The sequence below is a fragment of the Hoplias malabaricus genome, chromosome 1 (assembly GCF_029633855.1).
Source record: "Hoplias malabaricus isolate fHopMal1 chromosome 1, fHopMal1.hap1, whole genome shotgun sequence".
Lineage (NCBI taxonomy): Eukaryota > Metazoa > Chordata > Actinopteri > Characiformes > Erythrinidae > Hoplias > Hoplias malabaricus.
Genome location: NC_089800.1, coordinates 41,205,085 through 41,228,235, shown reverse-complemented (window position 1 = coordinate 41,228,235; position 23,151 = coordinate 41,205,085). Strand labels below are relative to the sequence as shown.

Here is a 23,151-nt window from a genome sequence, read left to right as displayed (position 1 = left end):
TAAAATTAGTGTACTCTTAGTTTATTTAATAGAATATAAACTATATACTTAGATTTTAAATTCATCACCCAACAAATGTTATAATCAGAAATTTCCTCACATTAATTTTCTTTGCTTCTTCTGATTCTGATCGTTACAAATCATTACAATGCACATTAGCAGCTAAACAAACTAATGTTAACCATACACTACACTTTCTCTAACGTCAATTAATTTTTAATCACAGATTATGATTTTGCATAGATTGGTGGTTTTGCAGGGTCATTATGTACATGAGGCAAAAATAAAAACTGTCAAACTTGGTTAATTTTTTTATCAGACTTAAGACCACTCTCCTTATGAAAGTACACTAAACAAAGTAGAAAGCAGGATGTGGAAAAATGGGTGCAATGGACACTCCAAGCTGAACTCAAAATGCAGTAACCATGGATCTAAGGAAATCAAAATGAACCTGATTATACTAACACTAGCTTAGCAGGCTAATAACACATTAGCACTACTGTGCGTAACTTCAACACTGGTCGCTTGAATTTACTTGCTTAGTCTTCATGTTAAGCAAATACTAACATCTAGCACTAACAATGACAGTATAAGAGTGTTACTAATGTGTACACACAAACAGGTTCAACTTGAGTCTTTATCCTCTAATTTCAGATAAAGTGATTGTCTACAATTGTGGGGAAACACAGTTCTCTCTGTTTTATTTACTTTCAGAAGCTCCATGTCTTTTAAGGTGGAAAGGTATGTTTGGGAGAAAAATTAACAGTTTATTTGCATATGTCTACGTTTTTATATACAGTTTGAATTACCACAGAAACTCACTTGTAACTTGAGTTGTTCAGTTTTGTAGCACTTTAAGTAATGCAGTAAGCCATCTCCCCAATATGGAGACATTTCCACCTTAAGTAATCTGAAGCAGCAAAAATATGTTATCCATGTACTTGGAATAGAGCAATATATTCATCTCAGTTCAGTTTTTTCTATATTTGGCATTTTCTCCGTTGTCTAAAAACCAGATAGAGAGAGAAAGCCTACCATACCGGACTGAGACTGTTAGTTTTTTTTAACTCATTTACAGACACTAGGGCTTCATAACACATTAGACAGGTTTCCAGTGCACAAACAGGAGAGCTAGAAAGTGTGAGGAAATGCTGCCTTTAAAGAGGCTTCAGTGAGTCTGAATCAAACAAAGTTTAGTTGTAGATACATGCTTGTAATTAAATTATTATTATTAATATTATAACTATTGCCAAAATTATTTAACTTTATTTTTAAAAAATATTACAGAATATATCCTAGCCGTTGTAGAAAATTGTGAACCCTTTTATAAGATAAAGTAGATATTATAGTTGTAGATAAATGAGCTCTTTAATGTGGTCACCATCTCTATTAATCACAGACAGATACTGTGGAACTGTATTTAATTCAGCTCCATTGTGTGTCCCATTAAAGCAGTGTTGCTTCACCAAAAAGCTGCAGATCTGCCTGCCATACGCCTGCAGCGTCCTCAGAGACTGGACGTGTTGACATGGGCAGGCATTGGCAGATGTCCGCTGTACCTCACATGACCCCGCACCTCTCTCTCCGGGCAGCTGAGTGAGCAGGGCCGCCAGGCTAATCTACTGGAGTGAGGAACGGCCTGCTTAATAATTAACACAACAAGAGATACGTTGCTTGTGTTTAACCACTGTTTATTCGGTGGCCCAGTTCAATGAAGTCAAAGCAAGTTGCCAGCGAGCAAGTCCACCTTAAAGAGCCGTTTCCTACCTTTGTTATATTCCAAGAATTAGACAGGCTGTTAAAACTGCTGTGCCTTTAAGACTGGTATTATGTCAATTATAACAGTTCTGATTGGCTTGCTTGTGCCTTATTCAAAATACAAAATCACTCCTTATAATTTCAACACAAGTCATTGAAGCTAATCTGCTGTAGGCTGAAGGTATGCCTGTGAGGCTGTCTTGCTTTGATTTTTCTTTATGTACTGTGACCTTGAGAGTCTTGAAAGGCGCCAAAATTAAAATGTATTATTATTATTATTATTATTATTATTATTGGCCTGATAATACTACACAAAATTTATGTGTAAAGAAAAAAAGAGCCCTCAGGACTAATAATGATTAAACTCTGCAAGTGCTTTAGCATAGCTTAATTTTATGTTCTATATAAAAGCACAATTGCTAAAACTGATGCAAAAAAACGTAGAGAACTGGTTTGCAACTCACTCATTCTGTCACTCACATACACTGCTCCACAAGGAGCGGTGTTCAGAGCTTTGCAGCAATGACAGTTTGTCCTTGCTTTGAAACACCCAGTGAAAATTCTTCCAAATAGAAATTCTATACAATTATCTATGGAGATTAATCAAAGTGGTAAGACTATTAGTTTGGCTCCAAAAATGGAGCTGCAATCTGAAAGAAAATAAGCAGTAACTTTCACAACTGTTTAATATAAACTGTTCAATATGTATACACTGCTGTTAGCTTAGTGCTAACATCCAGTAGAATCTAGTACAGACAGAGATTAGCATTATCACTGAAGTTTGGAATTATCATTCCAAACTAAAGCTAACTTCAATAGCCACTGGATATCTGTAAATATATTATTATTTGCATTTTTTAAACTTTTTTTGTGACATCACAAGATTTTCTTCATAATTTATTGCTGTTTCTGAAGCTTCGACTTAAGCTTCAAAATGACAGGGGATGGAATATATTTAAAAACCACAGTTGAATTCTGGAAGATTTCATTAACATTAACATGATTGAAGAACTACAACAAAAAAGGAACTTATCGGATAAATGTGGGCATAACCTGAGATTCTATACACAAACCCCTGAACTAAGGATTCTTCTTGAGGGCTACAATCACACAGTGGTCAGTGATTTGTATGTAGATTTGAGAGGTGGGGGAATGCCTTAAATCTTTGTCCTCTGTATTAGATACAAGGCAGCAGCACTTTGTGACAAAGCTAATGGGGGGAGGAAATAAAATAGGAGAGCGATTGCAGCAATGTCCTGGCCTGCTTTTTGAGACAGTGCCCGCCAGTGGAGCGGTCCTGAGACGTTAGCAGGGGGTTTTATTTTTGGGACGGCCCTTAAGTAGGTCAGCTCAGAGTCTGTGACAGTGCTGTGGCAGAGTGTGTAAACAACGGCGCATGATGTTGTTTTTCTCTGCTTGCCCTGGCACTTAAAAAGCCACCGGCCGGCCTGCCTTGACCCTTCCTCTGTCCAGTTTTTGCGACCCAAAGAGCTCTATAAAAGCTACAGCAGGACACTGACCCCTGGGCTTTTTTATTATATGTGGATATTCCAAGGCAATCTTCTCCATTACGTCTGGACAAATGCCACTGTTGTATAACTGTGTATCTCTGTATTACTGTACAAATCCACTAAGCTCTTTCAGACTTGAATATACACTCAGATTGTGGAGCAATACCAAAACATCACAAATGCTATCAATAAATAAATAAATAAACAGCCAAAATCACTCCCATCCACGAGAACATGTTTGTGGCTGCGGCCCAACACTGAATAGAAAAAAGGGGGAAAAAAAAGAAAAAAGAAAAATCAGTTGTGCCCTGCTGTACCCTTCCTTCACTGGATGTGCTGCCAAGTTGAAACAGAGAGCTCGATGTTTACAAGTTTAGGAGAGGAGGTAGAAACTTCTGGGCATCGTTAACACCAGCCCTATGTCCACAAGCATTAACTATTGATACAGTGTGTGCCACACCGAGTTACAGTTACATGCCAAAGTTTTAGAAAGGGTTATCGTCTTTCTCCTAGCAGAGAGCGTCCGACACGTATCGTGCCCTGTTCTCACTGTACAGGAATGGGCAAAAGTCAAATAAATCAATGAGTAAATAAATAAGTAACAGATCTAAATGGACATCCAGCTCTGAAGTGTGCCTCTTACAAAATTAAATCCCTTCTAATGAGTTAATAAGCTGACTGCCATGAAGATGATTAGCTCTTCAAATTCATACCCATAAAAAAAGGATGGCAGCTTGCTTTAATTAGGACTCAAACTTTATATAGCTTCAACATGTGGATCATTAGCCCCATTCAACACTTTTATACCCAGGGAGCATATTAATTAGTGCAGTCTGGAATACCTGTGTGACGGTACTCCTTCTACTGTCTGCACTGTTTCCATGTCAGTGGCAAGAGGATGAGTGAGAGACTGAGTACAGATATAGAGACAAATGGCTAGAGTTCAGAGCTTAAAGGTTCAAAGGCTACTGTTACAGTCATCTGTGTGCATTTGTATTTGTGTGTATTTGAGTAGTGTGTGTTCCCAAGTGCTCCCCCAGCAAGAGGGCAAAGTTACTAGTATGTTTACACGAAAGGTACAGGACGTGATGGTCTTCACAGTCTGGGCACCAACAAGGATTCACTGACACATTGACTGTGGCCCTGTATCGCCAAATCAAAACTACCAGTCACAGTCCATGTACACATTGTGCTTTGTGGTTTAATGGTTTCATTTTAACTTTACTGAAATAGTTTGGCATGAACTCTAAATTACACAGCTGATCAACCAAGAAATGCTTGGTGTCAAAGTTTGCCTTTCAGGTTTTGGGCTGATGGTACAAATCTAATGTAGCTAGTGAGTAATGGAAGTACACTCCTGATCAAAATCTTAACACCAGAGCTTCACAATGCTAAAAGAAGAAATGGGAGCAAGAGACAAAAGATTTTGAGCAGGTAATTTATTGAAAACAACAATTTAACTGAAATAGGCTGTTCATCAGCTGATCAAGAGTTTAAGACCACAGACTTTAAAAGCCAAATCTGCGCAAAAACCTTTCTGTCAAGTATTCACAATATCAAAACCTTCTGTTGGCAAAAGCAAACAAGCTCGCTGACTTTGTATGTGGTGGGATTGTTGAGCTGCATAAGCAAGGCCTCTCACATCACTGCTGAGGTTGGACACAGTAAGAACAAAAAAGTCAAGTGTTAGACCCAAAAAGATTTCAACGGCGCTGAGCCGCAGGATCCGATTGGCTGTCCGACAAGACACGAGACTATCCTCAACCCAAATTAAGGCCAATACTGGTGCTGACTTCAGGCCAATAACCATGAAATGGCATCTGCAAAGGAAGGGCTTCAGAAGCAAAAAACATCTTCAAAGACCATGTCCTTCAACACCACACAACAGCCCATTTGGACTTTGCAAGGGATCACCAAACATGGGACACTGAAAAGAGGAAGTTATTTGTATTCTTTGATGTAAAAAACGTAACCTTGGAGGTCCCCATGGCTTCCAATGTTACAGGCCTGACAAGGAGATCCCATCTGAGATATTTTCTACACGGCACAGTGGCATCACAGACGGCACAGAGTGCTTTTTCCTTCAATGGAACATCAGGTTGTGCAGGGGTGTCAAACAGCGACTGGCAATGTAAAGATGTTGCAGCGGGCATCACTCATGACTAAGGGCCCTCGTCTGTATGGTAATGACTGGGTTTTTCCAAGAGGACAATGCTGCAGTTCACAATGCCATCTGACAATGGACTTCTTCCAGCGGAATAATGTCACTCTTTTGGAAAATCCTGCATGTTCCCCTGATCTAAATCCAACTGAGAACATTTGGGGATGGATGGCAATGGAAGTTTACAAAAATGGACATCAGTTCCAGACAGTAGATGCCCTTTGTGATGCTATCGTCAACAATTGGAGCAATGTTCCCACTAGCGTCCTGGAAACACTTGCCTCAAGCATGCCTAAATGATTGTTTGAAGTGATCAACAGGAATGGTGGAGCTACTCATTACAGAGTCCTTTTTTGACACTTTGATTTCTGTTTTGAGGGGGTTTCTGGTTTTTTTAAGCTATGGTCTTAAACTTTTGATCAGTTGATGAACAGCCTATTACACTTAAATTGTTGTATTCAACAATTAATTTTGGCCAGGAGTGTATATTTATAAGGATTAGCATTGTGTAAACTCCCTAAGTTTTCACACCTGTAAATTTGACATACTGAGATGTTTAATATGTACTTGATTACATAAGTTTACAAGAGCTAAATTAGCCTGTTGTTCCAGTAAAATGTGCCAAGGCAAACTGTAAAAACAAGCCATTGCTACATGTTTTTGTTGTTTGTTTGTTTTTTTCAGGTAAGTTATATGGTTTTTGTCATTTGTGTTGAATTAAACATGTATTTGGGTGCATTTTTGATTTCATAAACCATAGACAAATTTTTTACCAATTTACTGCTGAACTGCTCTAGGCTGAATGTAAATGTAAATGTGTCCATGCTTGTGACATCACAGCAAGCAAATAAATAAATAAATAAATAAATATTTATTTATTTATTTACAATTTAGTTGCAGTAATTCTGACTGGAGAGTAAGGAATAAGTGCTGAAATTGCTGTTGGAAATGCACGTTTTTCCATAACACAAGACCTTTAAAATCTAGCTTTACCTTCCAAGTCTTAAAATGACCATGGTGTAGCCATCATAAATATTCTCATCTAGAGCTGTGAGCTGCTTTGTGAATGATCATGGCAGAGATGTGATGAGTCAGAGGTGATGGTAACTGAGGCGATGTGTACTCTCACGCACTCGGCTTCTGTGTGCATGCCACGTCCTGACACGCCGTGTGATGGAGAGCTGAAATATGGCCCTGCCACGGCCCGCGAGGCATCAGCCCTCAGCACGTTGCCCTGCCCTCTGCCAGCCCTGAAATCCTAGAGCCCTCTACTCCTCCTGCTCTGCTGAATTATACAGCATCATCACCATGCCACTGTAAACATCCACGCCCAGACAAAAAAACATGCCACAAGACTCAGCTCCAGTGTCCACACTGACATGCGTCATTTATTTACATTTAAGGCATTTGGTAGAGCAACTTTTTAATTATAAAAATTATTTTAATCCTCTCAGAGGAGTAGGCAAAATTATTATCAAGAATCTTGCCCAAGGACTCTTACTGCTATACTGTAGTGGTCCTGCTTGAGCTTGGAAGTGAACTCTAGGCTGCCATATGGAGAGCGGCAGTGTTACCAACTACACTATACCAACTACATACACTGTGTGAGATTCTGAAGATTGTAACCGTGTTGCCTGAAGATGGAGGTAGACGAAGGCCTGGCAGATAAAGGAGAAGTCTCTTACCTGTGTGTGTCTGCCGATGAGCCTCTAAGTCATCCTCTTTTGAGAACTGAGCTCCACACTGATCACACACCAGTGCTTTTGGTCCAGCTGCAACAAAAGAATAGATTTCATTAAGACTTTCAAAAACCCCTTTATAGGGTTTTTAGTTCGCTGAGTATGCTCATTATCCAACAATACATTCAATTTATTAATTGTTTTGAAAAGATTTGTATCCATTGTCCTCTATAGATCCCTGTAAATCACTGCCATATTCACCCTTTAGCTAGTTTTCCTCCAGTCACACAATGGGTGAAGTCTAGCATATGCTGCTACTGTGACGTCTGAAGCCAGTATCTACTTATTTTTAAATCGCTCTCAGCACTGGACAGCTTGATAGGATGAAGGAGAACGCTAACAGCAATTTTCCCTGTATGGTACCTACTCTACCTGTATCTATTTGATTTTTGGTCACTGGCAGGTCCCCTGAAATCTTACCCCTGACGTTGCAAATAACCATCTCTAACGAAAACTGCAAACTTTGGAAACCACAACAACAGTAGTGGTAATGTTAAGCAGTGTTTACACATCATGTATTTGAGTGTTGCTTTGTTTTTTGGGATAGAACACAGCCATGCGCCAGTTCAGAGAAATCAGTGTAGGTTTTTTGTTCCTTGTTACACCATTTGGCCCTTGTTGGATCTCTTTCATTGACCATAGATACAAGAAGCATGTGATCATTTGTGAGTTGCATAAAAACAAATGTGATTGCTACTGTAGCTTGGTCATTTTTACATATAGATAGTTTGCAGTACATATCTGCATTTCATCAAGTCTCTGAAGTCTAGTCAGTCAGTCAGGGCCAGTCAATGCTGAATTACAAATAACGGCTTGCTTGGAACGAGGTACCAGACACTAAATGGCAAATACAAAATGGAAAAGCAAACCAGCCAATAGCACAGGGTTGCGTTGAGTAGGTACCATGCTATAGAAAGGCACCATAAATGCCTAGTTCTGCTCCTGTTACCCAACCTCACATTTTTACACCATAATTATGATTGAAGGAATCCTCAAGATAAAGGGTTTATGAGCATTTATGAGCTTCAAACTCTGTGTCATAACAGTAGAGGTCTTTATATTTTGCTTTATAAAATCCAGGCTTGCAGATAAACAAAAGGTTATCAATATGCAAACACATTTGAACATTGCAACACTGCCTTTTATCTGTTTTAATGTTCTTTACATCAATTTGTTGATTCTATGCAGACACTGCCCTCATGAGCTGATCTGAGATCGGTTTCCTGCTTCTCTGTTAATGATCAAAAAGGCTATTTCTCCTCATTGCGTCAAAGAAAGAAAAAAAGCCCTAATTTTCAGCCCCATTCTCAAATAATTAAGAGTCATGAACATAATGAGGACGGCCAAACTGAAACTTTTATGTGTTGCCAATTCTGTTCCCAGCACTGGAAAAGATAAAATGAATCAAGAAGAAGACATGAAGCCTCATCCAGTGGCGTTGTATATGTGGTCAGGTATGTATATTATATGGCAAACATTTTGTGAACACCTGCTCATTCAAATAATGAATGTAGTGCATAATATTGCCTCCTTTTTTGCAGTCTGTTTTATTGGGCAGGTATCAGAACACTGCTGTGAGGGTCTGATGGCATGGTCAGGTACTGAAGTTGGATGAGTAGTTCTGATATCCAAAGGCTACTCAAAGTCACTCCAAAGGTCTCAAAGGAGCTCCAAACTCCTACAGTTCCACAGCTTGACACTCAATAAAAAGAGACATCATACCTCTCTAATGGACACCTGACATTAAGCATGGTGGCCTAAAACTCATGTGCAGCTGCTCCAGAACATCCTGTATTATTTCATGCATTTCTATAGAGATTTTACAATCTGTATGTGCACAACTCAACGCCTTCTGAATTCACTAATCCTGAGGCGCCTCTACGAATGTTTCGACATATAGTATAAATAAAGAAGCTTGAGACCTGTGTTTGTGCACTGGAGACTTGACACCTTTTAGGAAAACATTTATATTTTGTGAGCCTATGTGCTCCGTTCTCCAGGCTGCAGTTATAAAAATGATCTACTTCTGTTAAATTTCTCACATCTCCCCTCGGAAAAAGTCCTGTTCACTTCAAAACTGCCTGCATGTATTTACTGCATGTCAAGCAAGTGAAACATGAGATTATTTACCAAAATGTCAGTGTTGTCCTTTAAAGGTTTGGCTTCACTTCTCACAGAGGGAATTGTTTTGATATAAAAAAAATCCCTTTTATTCCCCCCTACACACACCATCGGAGAGCAGTGACACAAACTCTCTTGACAGAACCAGAGAAATGTTCTTCTATCAAACAATAGCTGCCAGCTCTCTCTCTCGCCTCGCCTTCATAAAAGTCCACAAACTAGTCAAAAACGAACAAACAGCCATACATCCTCCAGGATATGAAACAATGACTGCATGTATCTCCTTGCTGACTTTTGACAGGTTCGGGTCTTCACTCTCAATGCTTGAAAACTTTACTTTGTGGGGGTTTTGCAACATAAAGCACTCAGCAATACTCCAATCCATGCTCCACCCACAAATATGTTCCTTCCAATTCACCGCGGTTTTAAAAATGTTGACAAAAATTCTTTACACCAGCATTCCATAATTTCATCCTTTTATATTCTTTTAGATGAGGTGAAATTACAGTGGTAGTGATAGGAACCGAAGGTCACATATATCTACAAATCAAATACAGCCATTGTGTAACTGCTCCATCCGAATCAGGGTCTTGGTGGGTCTGACAGTCCAAATCACTGGGCAAAAGGCAGGAACATACCCCAGACTTGTTACCTGTCACAGTCACTCACACCTATGGGCATTCTGCCTACCAACATGTTTTTGTTGGACTGTGATATATATTAGGCACCAAAGATTGAGGTTTAAAAGATAAGCTACAACAGAAAATTTCACACCACTTCACTCAAAATTATTTGTATTTACATCTATGACTAAAGTAAGAAGTACTTTTTGACAACTGGTGGGATAAGTTTTTCTTGCTCAAATCTCAGCATTAGTCTGAATGGGACTTCAGCACCAGCTATGGCAGAATGCTCTTGTGGGTGGAGCATAAATACAATGACCACTGTGTGCTACTTTAAAGCTCTGAAAATATCACATTTTTAGCTTTTGAGAGCAAGAGATGTCCCAAGAGCATTAGTAAGGTCATATCATTTTATTGGACGATTAGCTTTGGGTCAGAAGAAAAAAGCCACCCCAACTCATCACAGAGGTACTGAATGGAACTCCATCACGCCAGAGAAAAGAGTTACACTGTTACACTTCAATAGCTCACTGCAAAAGGGCATCATACTTCTCCAGCTGACTCTTGGCATTGAACATGGTGACCTATAGCACATTTAACCAGGAAAATGGATTGTATCAGGTGAGAGTAGAACATGATGTTCCTCTATTTGTGTAGGTAGCCTCATACACTGGCTACACATCCAGACACAAACTGTACAGCCACAAACTGTACAGCCACACACGGACATTTGAGGTCATGAGAGAATGGGATTTAGGACTCTAATGTGGTGAAAGAGAACTAGTGCGCGAGACTAATAATGATGTGTATCACTCTCAACCCTGCGTCTGAAGTAGGGGGCTATTAATAGTGTCCCAGCCACCTGTAGAGCTGGCCTAGTCTGCCTCACAAACAGTGAAGTAGGCCATTCGATGTCCTTAATTTGGGCAACCACACTGAATGAACCACACCACAGAAAAAAAAAGAAATAAGAAAAGAAAGTGCTCTTAATTGGGCTGTGAGGTTCTGGATGAAAACCATTTGAACATGAAAAACCTTTCTGCCTCCTGAACAAGTCCTTAAAATTCTTTTAGACCACTGTTCTGGCTGCAGCCTCCAGTTTTGGCATGAGCAGTGCACCTTCTCATTGCCAACCACACAAGTCACAGGTTTAAAAAACCTGCACTTCATCGCTGTCCAAAAAACCCAAAAGCATCTAAAATATGGCAACATTGCAGGATATAGTCAAAACCTTCCCCTCTTCTAATGTGAGTTAATGTAAAAGCATGTTATTCCAAGAGTAATTTCAGAGCATTTTTATCAGTCCATTCTTAATGAAAATGTATAATATGCAAAAGACATCACCTGTGTTCCAACAATATAGAAAAACTAATTTTCAGTGAAAATCAGATTCACCCAACCACATCCTCTTACTTCACATGTAGCCAATCAGCCAAATGTTTTTGAACAAAATTCAGGATTGTAGCTCTTTCTATTTTTAGCCATACAGTTTATATTTATATTTAAGATTACTTCACACAAAGCTAATCGGTAGGGCATAGGTTTCCTTTTTTGTCAGGTACATTAGCATCTAGTTCCACTGCAAAGCTAAAACAGCTAACACTAAAAACCAGACATGTCTTTGCTAATTAGCTACAATCAGATTAAGTGTGCATATTGGAATTTTGGGGAGTATTGTTTGCCTTTAAAATTTGCTCTTTTACAGAACTTACAGAACTTTACTATCTTAATGCACTAACAATGACCTTCTTGTAATTTACAATTCAATTCCATATACTGCAAAGATGTCTATTTGCTAAAGCAGATATTATGAGTGACTAAATGCCACATTTTATTAAGTCAAAGTTTCTATTCTAAAAATATTAGCACATTTAGCAGTCCAAAATACAACCCCAAATTCCAAGGAAGTTGGGACTTTGTGTAAAACATAAATAAAAACAGAATACAATGATTTGCAAATCCGTTTCAACCTATATTCAGTTGAATACACTAAAAAGACGAGATATTTAACGTTCAAACAAATAAACTTTATTGTTTTGTTTTTTTTGCAAATATTCACTCGTTTTGAATTTGAGGCCTGCAAAAAGTTGGGACAGGGTCATGTTTACCACTGTGTTACATCACCTTTCTTTTTAACAACACTCAATACACTGAGGACACTAATTGTTGAAGCTTTGTAGGTGGAATTCTTTCACATTCTTGCTTGATGTACAACTTCAGTTGCTTAAAAATCTGGGAACCTGTTGTCATATTTTGCGCTTCATAATGCTCCACACATTTTCAAGAGGAGACAGGTCTGGACTGCAGGCAGGCAAGTCTAGTACCCACACTCTTTTATTACAATGCCACATGCAGAATGTGGCTTGGCATTGTCTTGCTGAAATAAGCAGAGATGTCCCTGAAAAAGACGTTGCTTGGATGACAGCACATGTTACTCCAAAACCTATATGTACATTTCAGCATTAATGGTGCCTTCACAGATGCGCAAGTTACCCATGCCATGGGCACTAACACACCCCCAAACCATCAGAGATGCTGGCTTTTGAACTTTGCACTGATAACAATCCGGACAGTCCTTTTCCTCTTTGGCCCAGAGGACACCACATCCATGATTTCCAAAAACAATTTGAAATGTGGACTTGTCAGACCACAGGACACTTTTCCACTTTGCGTCAGTCCATCTCAGATGAGCTTGGTCCCAGTGAAGACAGCAGCGTTTCTGGGTGTTGTTGATATGTGGATTTGGCTTTGCATGGTAAAGTTTTAACTTGCACTTGTAGATGGAGCGACAAACTGTGTTCACTGACAATGGTTTTCTGAAGTGTTCCTGAGCCCATGTGGTAATTTTCGTTACAGAATGATGTCGGGTTTTAATGCAGTGCCACCTGAGGGATTGAAGGTCATGGGCATTTAATGTTGGTTTTCGGCCTTGCCGAATCTTTTGATGATATTATGGACTGTAGATGATGAATGAGTGAATGTTTGCAAAAAAAAAAAACAAAAAAAAAACAATAAACTTTATCCATTTGAACATTAAATATCTTGTCTTTTTAGTGTATTCAATTGAATTTCACCTCTTTCCCAGAAGTTTCAGCTTATACTATTTTAAGGCTTTAAACTAGATCTTGGAACATTTTGTGAGGGTTTGAGATTTAATTTCATTCAGCCATATATGTGAGACCAGGTACTGAATCACAAAATCTACACCAGTTCCACTTCCATTACTCCATAACCCATACTGTGTGAGCTGGACATGACCTGCAGCTTCAGGCATATTGGCCTTGGGCTCTTGTGCAGCTCCTCCTTTTATTTTCATGCTTTTCTAAAGAGATCATACAAGTAGTACATGCAGAGTGAAAGTGCTTAAAGGTAGTTGAACTCTCAAATGATAAAGAAAGTGATTTTTTTAAGACTTTTAGTGTAGCTCTATGAAGGAATTCTACCAGACATTAACTAATTCTGGCACTCTCTTCCTCCACAGGTGAGGTCTAGCTGATTTTACATGCGAAACGCGAACCATTCTGACCCAGTCTCTCCTCTCCTCGCCTCGACATGACTCCACTTCAGAGATACAGCACACGTAGCAGACAGACATCAGTCTGTGCCTCAGATTAAAGTGGGGCCTTCTTTTGCCTCTCCTCTTCTGTCTCACATCTAGCCTTAGAGCATCCTGCCAGCTTTCGGCCCAGAAAAAAAAATAAAACAAAGTCAATAAAATCTAAATCTATTATGACCCAAGGCTCGTCAAGTATCTATTTTCGCTCAGCTGCCTCTAAATGGCTTTATTATGAGTCATTAAAACGCCCACAAGCTCGAGGAAGCCAGCCAGCTAGCGCCTAAATTTAGTCTGTTCCCTACATACCCTTTTTCTTTTTCTCCTCATTCTCGTAGAGCTGCCCCCAAAGCAAAGCAGAGCTGCACATGTGCTTTCAGACTCATGACCAACCATCAGCAACAGCAAAACCCAAACAAAGAGCAACAGAGTTCCAGCACTTACAGCTTGGTCCCCTAAAATTATACTAAGCCAAATCTGCTTGTTCCAATACTCGAGTGAATTGACTGAATCATGGATAGTGTATGTAGCTGCAAATATATGGGCATGGCACAATACACACTGCAGCTGCACAGTGATTACAGATCATTACTGATTTAAAGCAGATTTTGACAACACTAAACGACACAAACATGCATTTCTGCATGCATGCACACACACACACCCACAAAATAACGCTAGCCAATATTATAGAGAGATCACTTGTCATTACTTTCATTTCCTGTTAAAATGAAACATATTTATTTTTCAGAAACATGGGAACAATGTAATCACATTATTCTTTTGTTATTTTCCTATTTAGAATATGGAATATATAAGCCATTTCACTTTTTCTGTTATATCTTCCATTACTGGATTTCTGCATGGATGGTGTTCCAAACTTCCAAAGTTCAGTCTAAGAGGTTGGTGCATTTTCTGCTTTTTGGGTGACTAGTTTATTTCTCTTAAAACATGGCAGTTCCTTTTTAACCTTTTTGAAAGCAATATTACCCTCTAATGTTGGAGTAGATTCTGTTGATTGTCTCATATTTTGCATTAGTTGTCTTCATTAAAATGCAGTTTGTAGAAATTGCACTTTCTTCAAATGGTCAATACTGGGTTTGGATACATTTTACATGTTTTGTTTCAACCAAGTGAGTGTTTTAAATTATATTCGGCAGCTACAAAGTTAAGTATGTGGCTTGCTTGTTGCTGTTGTTAAAAGAGCATTAGTTTGTATTTCACACTGCCACAACCTAGTTGGTAATACTGTCAATGCAGATAAAGCTGGGCTATATATTTAAGTTGTATTTTTGGCCAACTGTATCGTAGAAGCCCTAAAATTCACACATACACTCACCCCATATTTAAAAGCAGCAGTGTCTGCGAGTGTGTGTGTTTGTGTGATGTGTCCTGTTTTGACATGGCTGGCTTCACTCATCTGCATCCTCACCCCCCCCCCCCCCCACCACCCCCACCCATCCCCAAGACAGTCGCAGCTCACTGCACCCTGAAGTGACGAAGCAAGTCCAGAACTCAATAGCCTTCTGTTCTGCTTTAGAGAGCACACAGTGTACTGTACTGGCCATGAAGAACATTTCCCTCCAAAATCAGCCTCACGCCAAATCACCTTCCATCAAAACACTTTGTCTGGCGTAGAGATTTAAGCGCTCGGCACGTGCTGAATACCAAATCAAGCTGCTGGAGAAGGGGGCTCCTGCTACTTGGCAACAGCTCAGATCTGAAGCAGCCGAATCCAATGGCAGGTCAACAACATCACAATTATTTCAGCGCTATGAAAGGCCGGATTAGATTTTGGTTAAGAACTGCAAACAGAGGATTAAATTCAATTATCATAAATTGTCGTTGTTCAGCAACTACAATGGAAATGGGATAAGTAGTATTATCTTAGAACTGGCAGGAGCCTAGATGAGCCTCTAGGCCTAGTGGGATTTAGTAATTGCTTTCAGCAAATAAAAGCCACATTATAACAATATAGCACTTTTACAGACATTTCTTTATGTAACTACTGCATATTTCAGTGGATATTAATTGTGCTAATTACATGCAGGACAAAGAATCAGTGGAGGGTGCTAGGAGGTCTTTTAACCCTCTCAGTGACAAACTGCAATAACAAAAGCAATGTCATATTATAAACCCAGTTTCTGGAAAAGTTACGATCTTTGGTAAAATGCAATAAAACAAGAATTTGTGATTTGTTCATTTTATTAATGCTTTAATTAACTTACAATAGTTCAAAGAAAATATTTCCAATATTTTATGATATTGTTATAATACAAGTTACACAGGTTAGAAACATCCAACATTCCAAAAAAAAAAAAAGATATAAAAAAGCCAAAGATAGATTGGGGCTCAACACTTTGTGCCAAACTTTGTGAGAGAATTGTCCAAAAGAACATTTTTCAGTGAAGCCACCAAAAAATGTAAGTATTTACAAAACTATTGTGCATAATGTTGTTAGAAATTCAGGGAGTCTGTAGAAATCTCTGTTTAGGGCAAGGCTGAAACCCTACTGAATGAACATGATCTATGAGCCTTCAAGACAACACTGCATGAGGAAGCATCATGTTACAATGATAAATACAGCCACATGCTTGGGATTTAATAAAATCTATGGAGCCTACTTGACTTGGCTCAGCTCTACTCATAGCTATAAAGATTTAATTTTATTTAATATTTACTTATACATTGCTTTTTCTTATTAAATTTGCTCTTTAAAACATATAGATGCTTAAAGATAGATGAAAAGGTGTGTCAATTTGCAATAGATGGATATGTTATTAACAAAACAGCACCAGTCTCAAGTGTTTTATTGTAATTATACCACAGTTCCATTTTTGCCAATCATTGTTAAATTGTAAGATACAGGACAGGAAAATTTTATTTGTTTGTATCTCAGTATCTACACAAGGTAAAATTGTTCCATTTTTTCAACCAAATTTTCGTCTTCTAAAGTGTCTGCACAGAATTTTTGAACCTTTGTAATATCCATTGAACATTTCCGCATTTGCACCAGCTTTGATGGAAACCAAGGCTGATTCATTGCTCTCTGTTTTAAACAGAACAGTGCCAGAGCCACAGATAAACCTATAGAGTCAGGTTATAGCCATGGTTTATCCACTGTATACAGTGGGTTCAGATCGTAGTGAAATATAATACACTGAATATTTTGGATGTTTTGCTTCAGATCTGTCCTGCTGAACTTGTTAACAACAACAATGGAGAAAAGTTTAAACAGAGCATTTTCCTGTTTTATTTCCTTGCAAATATCTTTTATTTTCAAATTAGAAAGTGGAGAACAGGTCCAGTGCGCAGTAACTCTTTAGTCTCTGTGCTCTTTCTGGAATGTTTTCAGCTCAACAGGCCTACAGCCCTTATCTAAGTTTGTGCTGAAGTACCTAATATTCTTTGGGTTTTGATGGAAATATGCTTTTGGGTTCTGGAACCTATTTATTTTGCTGGAAATGCCCCAAACTATTTAAAATTATGTGTGTGAATGGACACCGATCCAGTTCCATCTTGTGAGCGTTGGTGTCATTGCTAAATTGTGTATTCTATGGAGTAATACCTGAAAAGCTTTGGTCAGAGTGCCATTATCATGCAATATTGGCACCCCTGGAATACCTCTCAGCCAATCACACTGAGTGGTTTGAAATAACTGTGCTATAATTAAGTTTATTAATAACAAAATTATAAAAATGTATGATCATCCTTGTTGCAACAGCATTTAAATAACAAAACAAAAAATCAGGGCAATAATAACTGTAAGGGGTTAATGGAGTGCAGGGCTTATGTAAGCTAACAAGGGGCTCATCAACAGGTAGAAGACTGCAGCACCTGGGAGAGATATGTTTCACACTGCCTGGCATGGGGACACATACTGACACACCCTTTAACATTCCTATTTAACAGTCTGAACACGCATGCATACACACACACACACACACACAAACACACATGCACAGATCTATCACATCCTGTTGTACGAGCCAGAGCACTCGAGCAGCCCCTCTGTCATCTAGTCGTCTAGTAGAGTGATTCTCAGCAGGCCTGCTGTCCCTCTTTCCGTCTTAATTCACCCCTCCTAATACCCCCCCCCCCCACACACACACACGTACAAACACATATTTTCTGCTTTTGTTTTGTTTATCCAGGCCTCCCTCCCTCCTCTGGTGCTTACACTGCTTTTTGTGGAGAGTGAGCAGTGGCTTGGAGTGCGCTCAAGTTTGATTAATTTTGGGATTTGGGTACAGTATGTTCCTGGACACACATCTGCGAGCGATCATAAATGCTCCGGAATTCTGGCAGAACATCCAGACCTGCAGGCAGCTGATGATGTCATCAGAGCGAGGGAAGAGAGCTGGCACACTGCCAAGCCCTTGCAAACAGTGCTCTCTCAGACGGCCAGACAGACACAGAGAGCACAAGAGTGAAAGCATGAGAGAGAGAGAGAGAGAGAGAGAGAGAGAGAGAGAGAGAGAGAGAGAGAGAGAGGGAGGAAGTCCAGACAGACAGTGCAAGGGAGAGAGAATAGAGGAAAATAAGGGAAGGAAAGAAAGGGAAAGAGAGAGGCAAAATAAAGAGAAAAAAGAACAAAATTGTTCAGTGAGAGAGAGATAGAGAGAGAGAGAGAGATGTCCAGACAAACTGTGAGTATAGGCATTCCAAGCCCAAATGCTTCACATATTTGCAATGCTTCTCTCTTATGCCTTCATGCTGTGTGTGAACAGGTGCTGCAGAGGGAGAGATTACATGTGAAAATAAATCTAATTGGAAAATAAATCTTCATCGTTTTAAGGCCATATGAAGCTGATTCAGGAGTGATTAGGGAAGGAGGGTTTGTTTGTCCGAGTTCTTTCCTCCAGACTGAAACAAAGCACTCACATCCCTCCAGCAAACACTGACACTTCAGTCCTTTAAATATAAACACCAGCAGGTAGAGTCCCAAATTACACATCAACATCACAAACACCAGCACACACACACACACACACAGAGAGAGAGAGAGAGAGAGAGAGAGAGAGAGAGAGAGAGAAAGTGGCCATGAAAGAAAAGACAGAAAGGAAGAATAGAGAATGAACATGAAGAAAAGAAAAGACATAGAAAGAGGAAAAACTATGACAAAGACAAAAGACAGAGTAACAGACAAATGAAAGGGGTAAACATGTAAAAAGAAAAATGAGAGAGAGCGAGAGAGAGAGAGAGAGAGAGAGAGAGAAAGAAAGAAAGAAAGAAAGAAAGAAAGAAAGAAAAAGATAGCCCTTCAAAGAAAAACTATGAAATGAAAAGAAATGGCAAGAGAAAAACATGAAAACATACAAAAAGAAGAGAAAAAGAAATACAGGCAGAAAAAAGAGAAAGAGAATTAAGGACAGAAAGTTATATTCATTTGGAGAGAAGAGCAATCAGAGCTTCACCGCAGCCCTAAGTTAATAAAGTCAAGTGAGGTGTGCTCCTCAGACCCTCTGGAGAATAGACTACAGACTTAATCAGACAACTCAACACACACACACACAAATTTGTTTTCATGCATTGTAGGGACTTCACATAGACTTCCATTATTTTTAAATAGACTTCCTTTAAAATTAACCATAATTACTAGAATAAACCTAACCACTGCCGTAACCCTAACCCTAGCCATTACCCCAACCGCAACCTTTCCCTATGCTTAAAACCCACATTCATTTGAAAATTAAGGATTTACTTTGTGGAGACCAGCTTAAGGCCCCCACAAGGAAAGCAAGTCTCCACAATATAAGTGTGTGAAGGTTTGGTCCCCACTACATGATATATACCTGCCCCTCACCCCCCACACCCCACATACACACACACTGCCAGTTTGAATGCTCTTCTGCTTCACTTGTGATGAAACTGAGAAAGACAGTCTAACACCAAACCCCATACTCAAACCAAGCATTCAGTTAGCACCAGACACCACATTTATTTAGTATCAAACCCCACATTCAGTTAGCACTAAACCCCACATTCAATTAGAATCACCCTGTAAAATTAGTATGCATCAAATCAAGTATTCAAGAAGCAACAAACCACAAATTTTGCTGGCATTAAACCACACGATTTGCTATTATCAATGACCATATTTGATTAGCATCACACCCCACAGTAAGAGTCAAACCCCATAATCAGTAGCTATCAGATCCCATATACAATTAGCCATAAACGCTACATTTTGCAGCATCACATCATGCAATTGGTCAGCATCAGAACCCACATTCTGTTCATGTAAAACTAAATATTCAGGCACAGTCTAAGGGTGAATCCCATTTCTTAATTTATCTCTACCCCTATCTATCCATCATTTGACTTACAAAGTGTACGTTAATATCTCCCCCTACAAAATGGAAGAGCCCTTTAAGAACCAGATACGTCCACTTAAGCTGGAACTGGAAATTTACTAGCTAACACCATACCACTAGTGATGTTTTATGCTTGTTATGAAGTAAAGGGGCATAATGCATTGAAACTACATTACACTAAGATAATACAATGGCTATCATAGTTTTTTAAAGTCACTTTTACATCCATTTTGCCTGCGATTCTTTGAAGTGTGCCCCTGAGAAATCTCAGGTTCAAGGGTCATGTAGTCCTACCCCTTGGCTGTACCCCTCTTCCCCAACAAGAATAGAGACACCTTAGGGCTAAGTGGTGGGGCTTAACACTAAAGATCAAACACACATATCTGTAGTTTGCAATTTTTGTGCTTGTCAATATGTAAATTCTTGTGTTCAGTGTTTATATTCATGTTTTAATATGTTTGCACTGTTCTAGTGGATTTATGTTCTAAATTTATTTTTTATTTTATGTTTCTATGTGTTTTTGTCATTGGACTGACATGGTGGGAGTGAAGGAACAGCACTGTCCTCCTTCAATCCATGGCTGAGGTGTCCTTGAGCAAGGCACCAAACCCAAAGGGCAACTGGGGATGGTTGTCCGCCGCTCTGGGTGTGTGTTCATAGCCCCTAGTTCACTAGTGTGTGTGTGTCTATTCACTGCCACAGATAGGTTAAATGAGGAAGACACATTTCAAATAAAGACAAATAATTGCACATTATAACATTATTAAATCAAACATTGGGTTCAGTTAGCATTAAACCCCATGTTCCATTAAAATCCAACCCCATGTTCAGTTAAATATCAAACCCCCATGTTCAGTTAGCGTATATGAAACTTCTGCTCAGCTTAGACAATGGGCAAACATGAAACTATGAAAACATTCAGTGGCAGAATTAGCTTTGGCCTGTCCCACAGCAAAAACCCTAGTGAGATAGGAATGAGGGAGGGTTGGCAAGTGGACAGGAAGAGAAAAATAAAGCCATTTCCCAATCTAATTCATGCCTGCAGGATTGTGCAATAAGGCCCTTCATGGAGATAAACCGATGGGAAAATATGTCTCACTGGAAGCATTCCCCAGTAAAGAGCTTCAAACAATTACATAATGTTTTAAACAATGCCACAGTAATTACAATTCACAAAAGAGCTTTTAACCCTTACAAGTCACACGTATCACCCACAATAACAAAAAACATGGTGTAATTGAATACAATTTCTCATTGGTAGCTCACTGACACAAATAGAAAGGAAAGCTGCTGGAAATATCAGTCTGAGCCATGTTTGTGTTTGTATATACAGGGATATTTAACTGCTGTTTAAAAAGTTGTTTTCTTGACCTTCATTCACAAGGCTACACAACTCCTACCAAACCCCTGGCATCAACATTCTTTACATTACTTGACTTGTCATCTGTTGGCATAAAAATGGAATAAAAAATTTGAAGTGCAAACCACAATATGTCAATACAGGATTTCAAATTAAATGAAATTGTAATTTATTAGGCAAAACACTATATGATTAAATTTGGCATAACATAATTACATTCGAGCAGTACTGCAAACAGCTATTGTGTTCTAAGGGTTGGATGTGGATGTGTGCAGCCACTGGCTCTGTCTCCACCCTGATGGGTGTTCCTGTCATAACACATGCACTTAGGAAAGGTAGTTGGCAAGCCTTCACTGTACATACTGTACCTAATAACATGGCCAGCTGCCCAGCTTGGAGCCCTGCCAGTTGCACAGTGTTACAAACAGAGGAGGTTCATAGCAGCTGGAGAAGGAGCATGGGAATAACCTCGCAGTGACTCTGTAATACCTGACCTGAGGTTCAATAAAGGCCTGGACCCTGTCTCAAGTAAATACTTTACTGTAGATGTCAAGAGAGAAAACCGAACGCTGCACAACAAAGCACATTGACAGATAACAACACTATTGATCTGGTGCTGATTATAACATGTGCATTCACTTTTATCTGGCTCAGTCTGGTTGATTTCATGTAATCGTCATGGAAAGTGTCAGTTTAAACTAGCACTGAGCAGTACACTTGTTTCTTCATCACAAGTAGATTGATTTCTGCTTTAGTGCTACTGATAGAAAACAGAAACATGGTTACCTTCAGGTTATATCTGTGGACTCCTAACAATCCACTGCCCATACAGGAGCACTTTGTAGTTCTACAATTACAGACTGTAGTCCATCAGTTTCTCTGGATACTTTTCCCCATTTCACCCTACTCTTCAATGTTCAGGACCCTCATAAAGCATGACTGGGTTGGTGGATTCTTCTCAGCGCTTCAGTGACACTGACATTATGATGTGTTAGTGTGTGGTACAAGTGGATCAGACACAGCAGTGCTGCTCAAGTTTTTTAAGCCATCAGTGTCACTGCTGTACTGAGAATAGTCCACCAACCAAAAATATCCAGCCAACACTGTCCTGTGTCCACAGATGGACTAGAGGACAGCTAACACACACTGTGCAGCAACATATGACCTATTGTCTCTAATTTACATCTACAGGGTGGACCAACGAGGTAGGTGTGTCTAATAGACAATGACAATGAGTAGACACAGTGTTTAAAAACTCCAGCATCACTGTTGTGTCTGATATGAGTATACCACCACATCAGGGTCACTGAGAGTGATTCCCCACTCAAATCAAACCTGCTCTGTGGTGATTCTGTCGAGGTCCTGCCCATCGATGAACAGATGTACCACAGTCTGTAATTGTAGAACTACAAAGTATTCACGTATGGTCAGTGGAGGTGATTAAATGAAGAATGTGTGTAGACACAAGGTAGACTTTCCTAAACCAGTGATTGTTCATTGTAGATAAACACATATGATAAATCATTATTATGTTTTCTATCTGTAAATGTGCTTTCGTCTGGTGAAGTAAAATCAGGATAGAAAGAAGCAGCTAAATTTAAAAAAATCAAATATAAGACTTTTTTTTTCAAAAATGTATAAGCACATTTTAACATATATTTAAATGTATTCTAATATGCCTTAGAGATTTATCAGTTCTGCTCAGTACTTTGTTTAGCCACTAGGCCTTGGTGAGGCGTACCTGAGTGAGAGAGCATGTGCATCCTCAGCCGTAAACTGTCCAAGAAGTGCTTTCCACAGAACTCACAGCCAAAGGTCTTTATGTCACTATGCATTTTCCTGAGGAGAAAACAAACATGAAGTTCAGATACTATATGTAAGGCGTGATGATGAGGCTTACAACAAACTTGCATTAGAGAGACTGTGTTAATATTACAGTGGACACAAGACTCCTACTTAGGAACTACATAAAACATTCCTGGCACATGCATAACTCATTAACCCGGTG

At 39.2% G+C, this 23,151-nt stretch overlaps 1 protein-coding gene across 1 annotated transcript in view; it reads right to left on the bottom strand.

The window, feature by feature from the left end:
• The window catches only part of zbtb16b (zinc finger and BTB domain containing 16b), a 74,864-nt gene that overhangs the window by 28,511 nt on the left and 23,202 nt on the right, over positions 1–23,151 (bottom strand). The window contains exons 3-4 of the mRNA XM_066662602.1: positions 22,885–22,982; positions 7,116–7,202 (exon numbers count right to left, since the gene is read on the bottom strand). Of these exons, the coding sequence (XP_066518699.1) occupies positions 7,116–7,202; positions 22,885–22,982 (185 nt within the window). The remainder of the gene's footprint in view (positions 1–7,115; positions 7,203–22,884; positions 22,983–23,151) is intronic.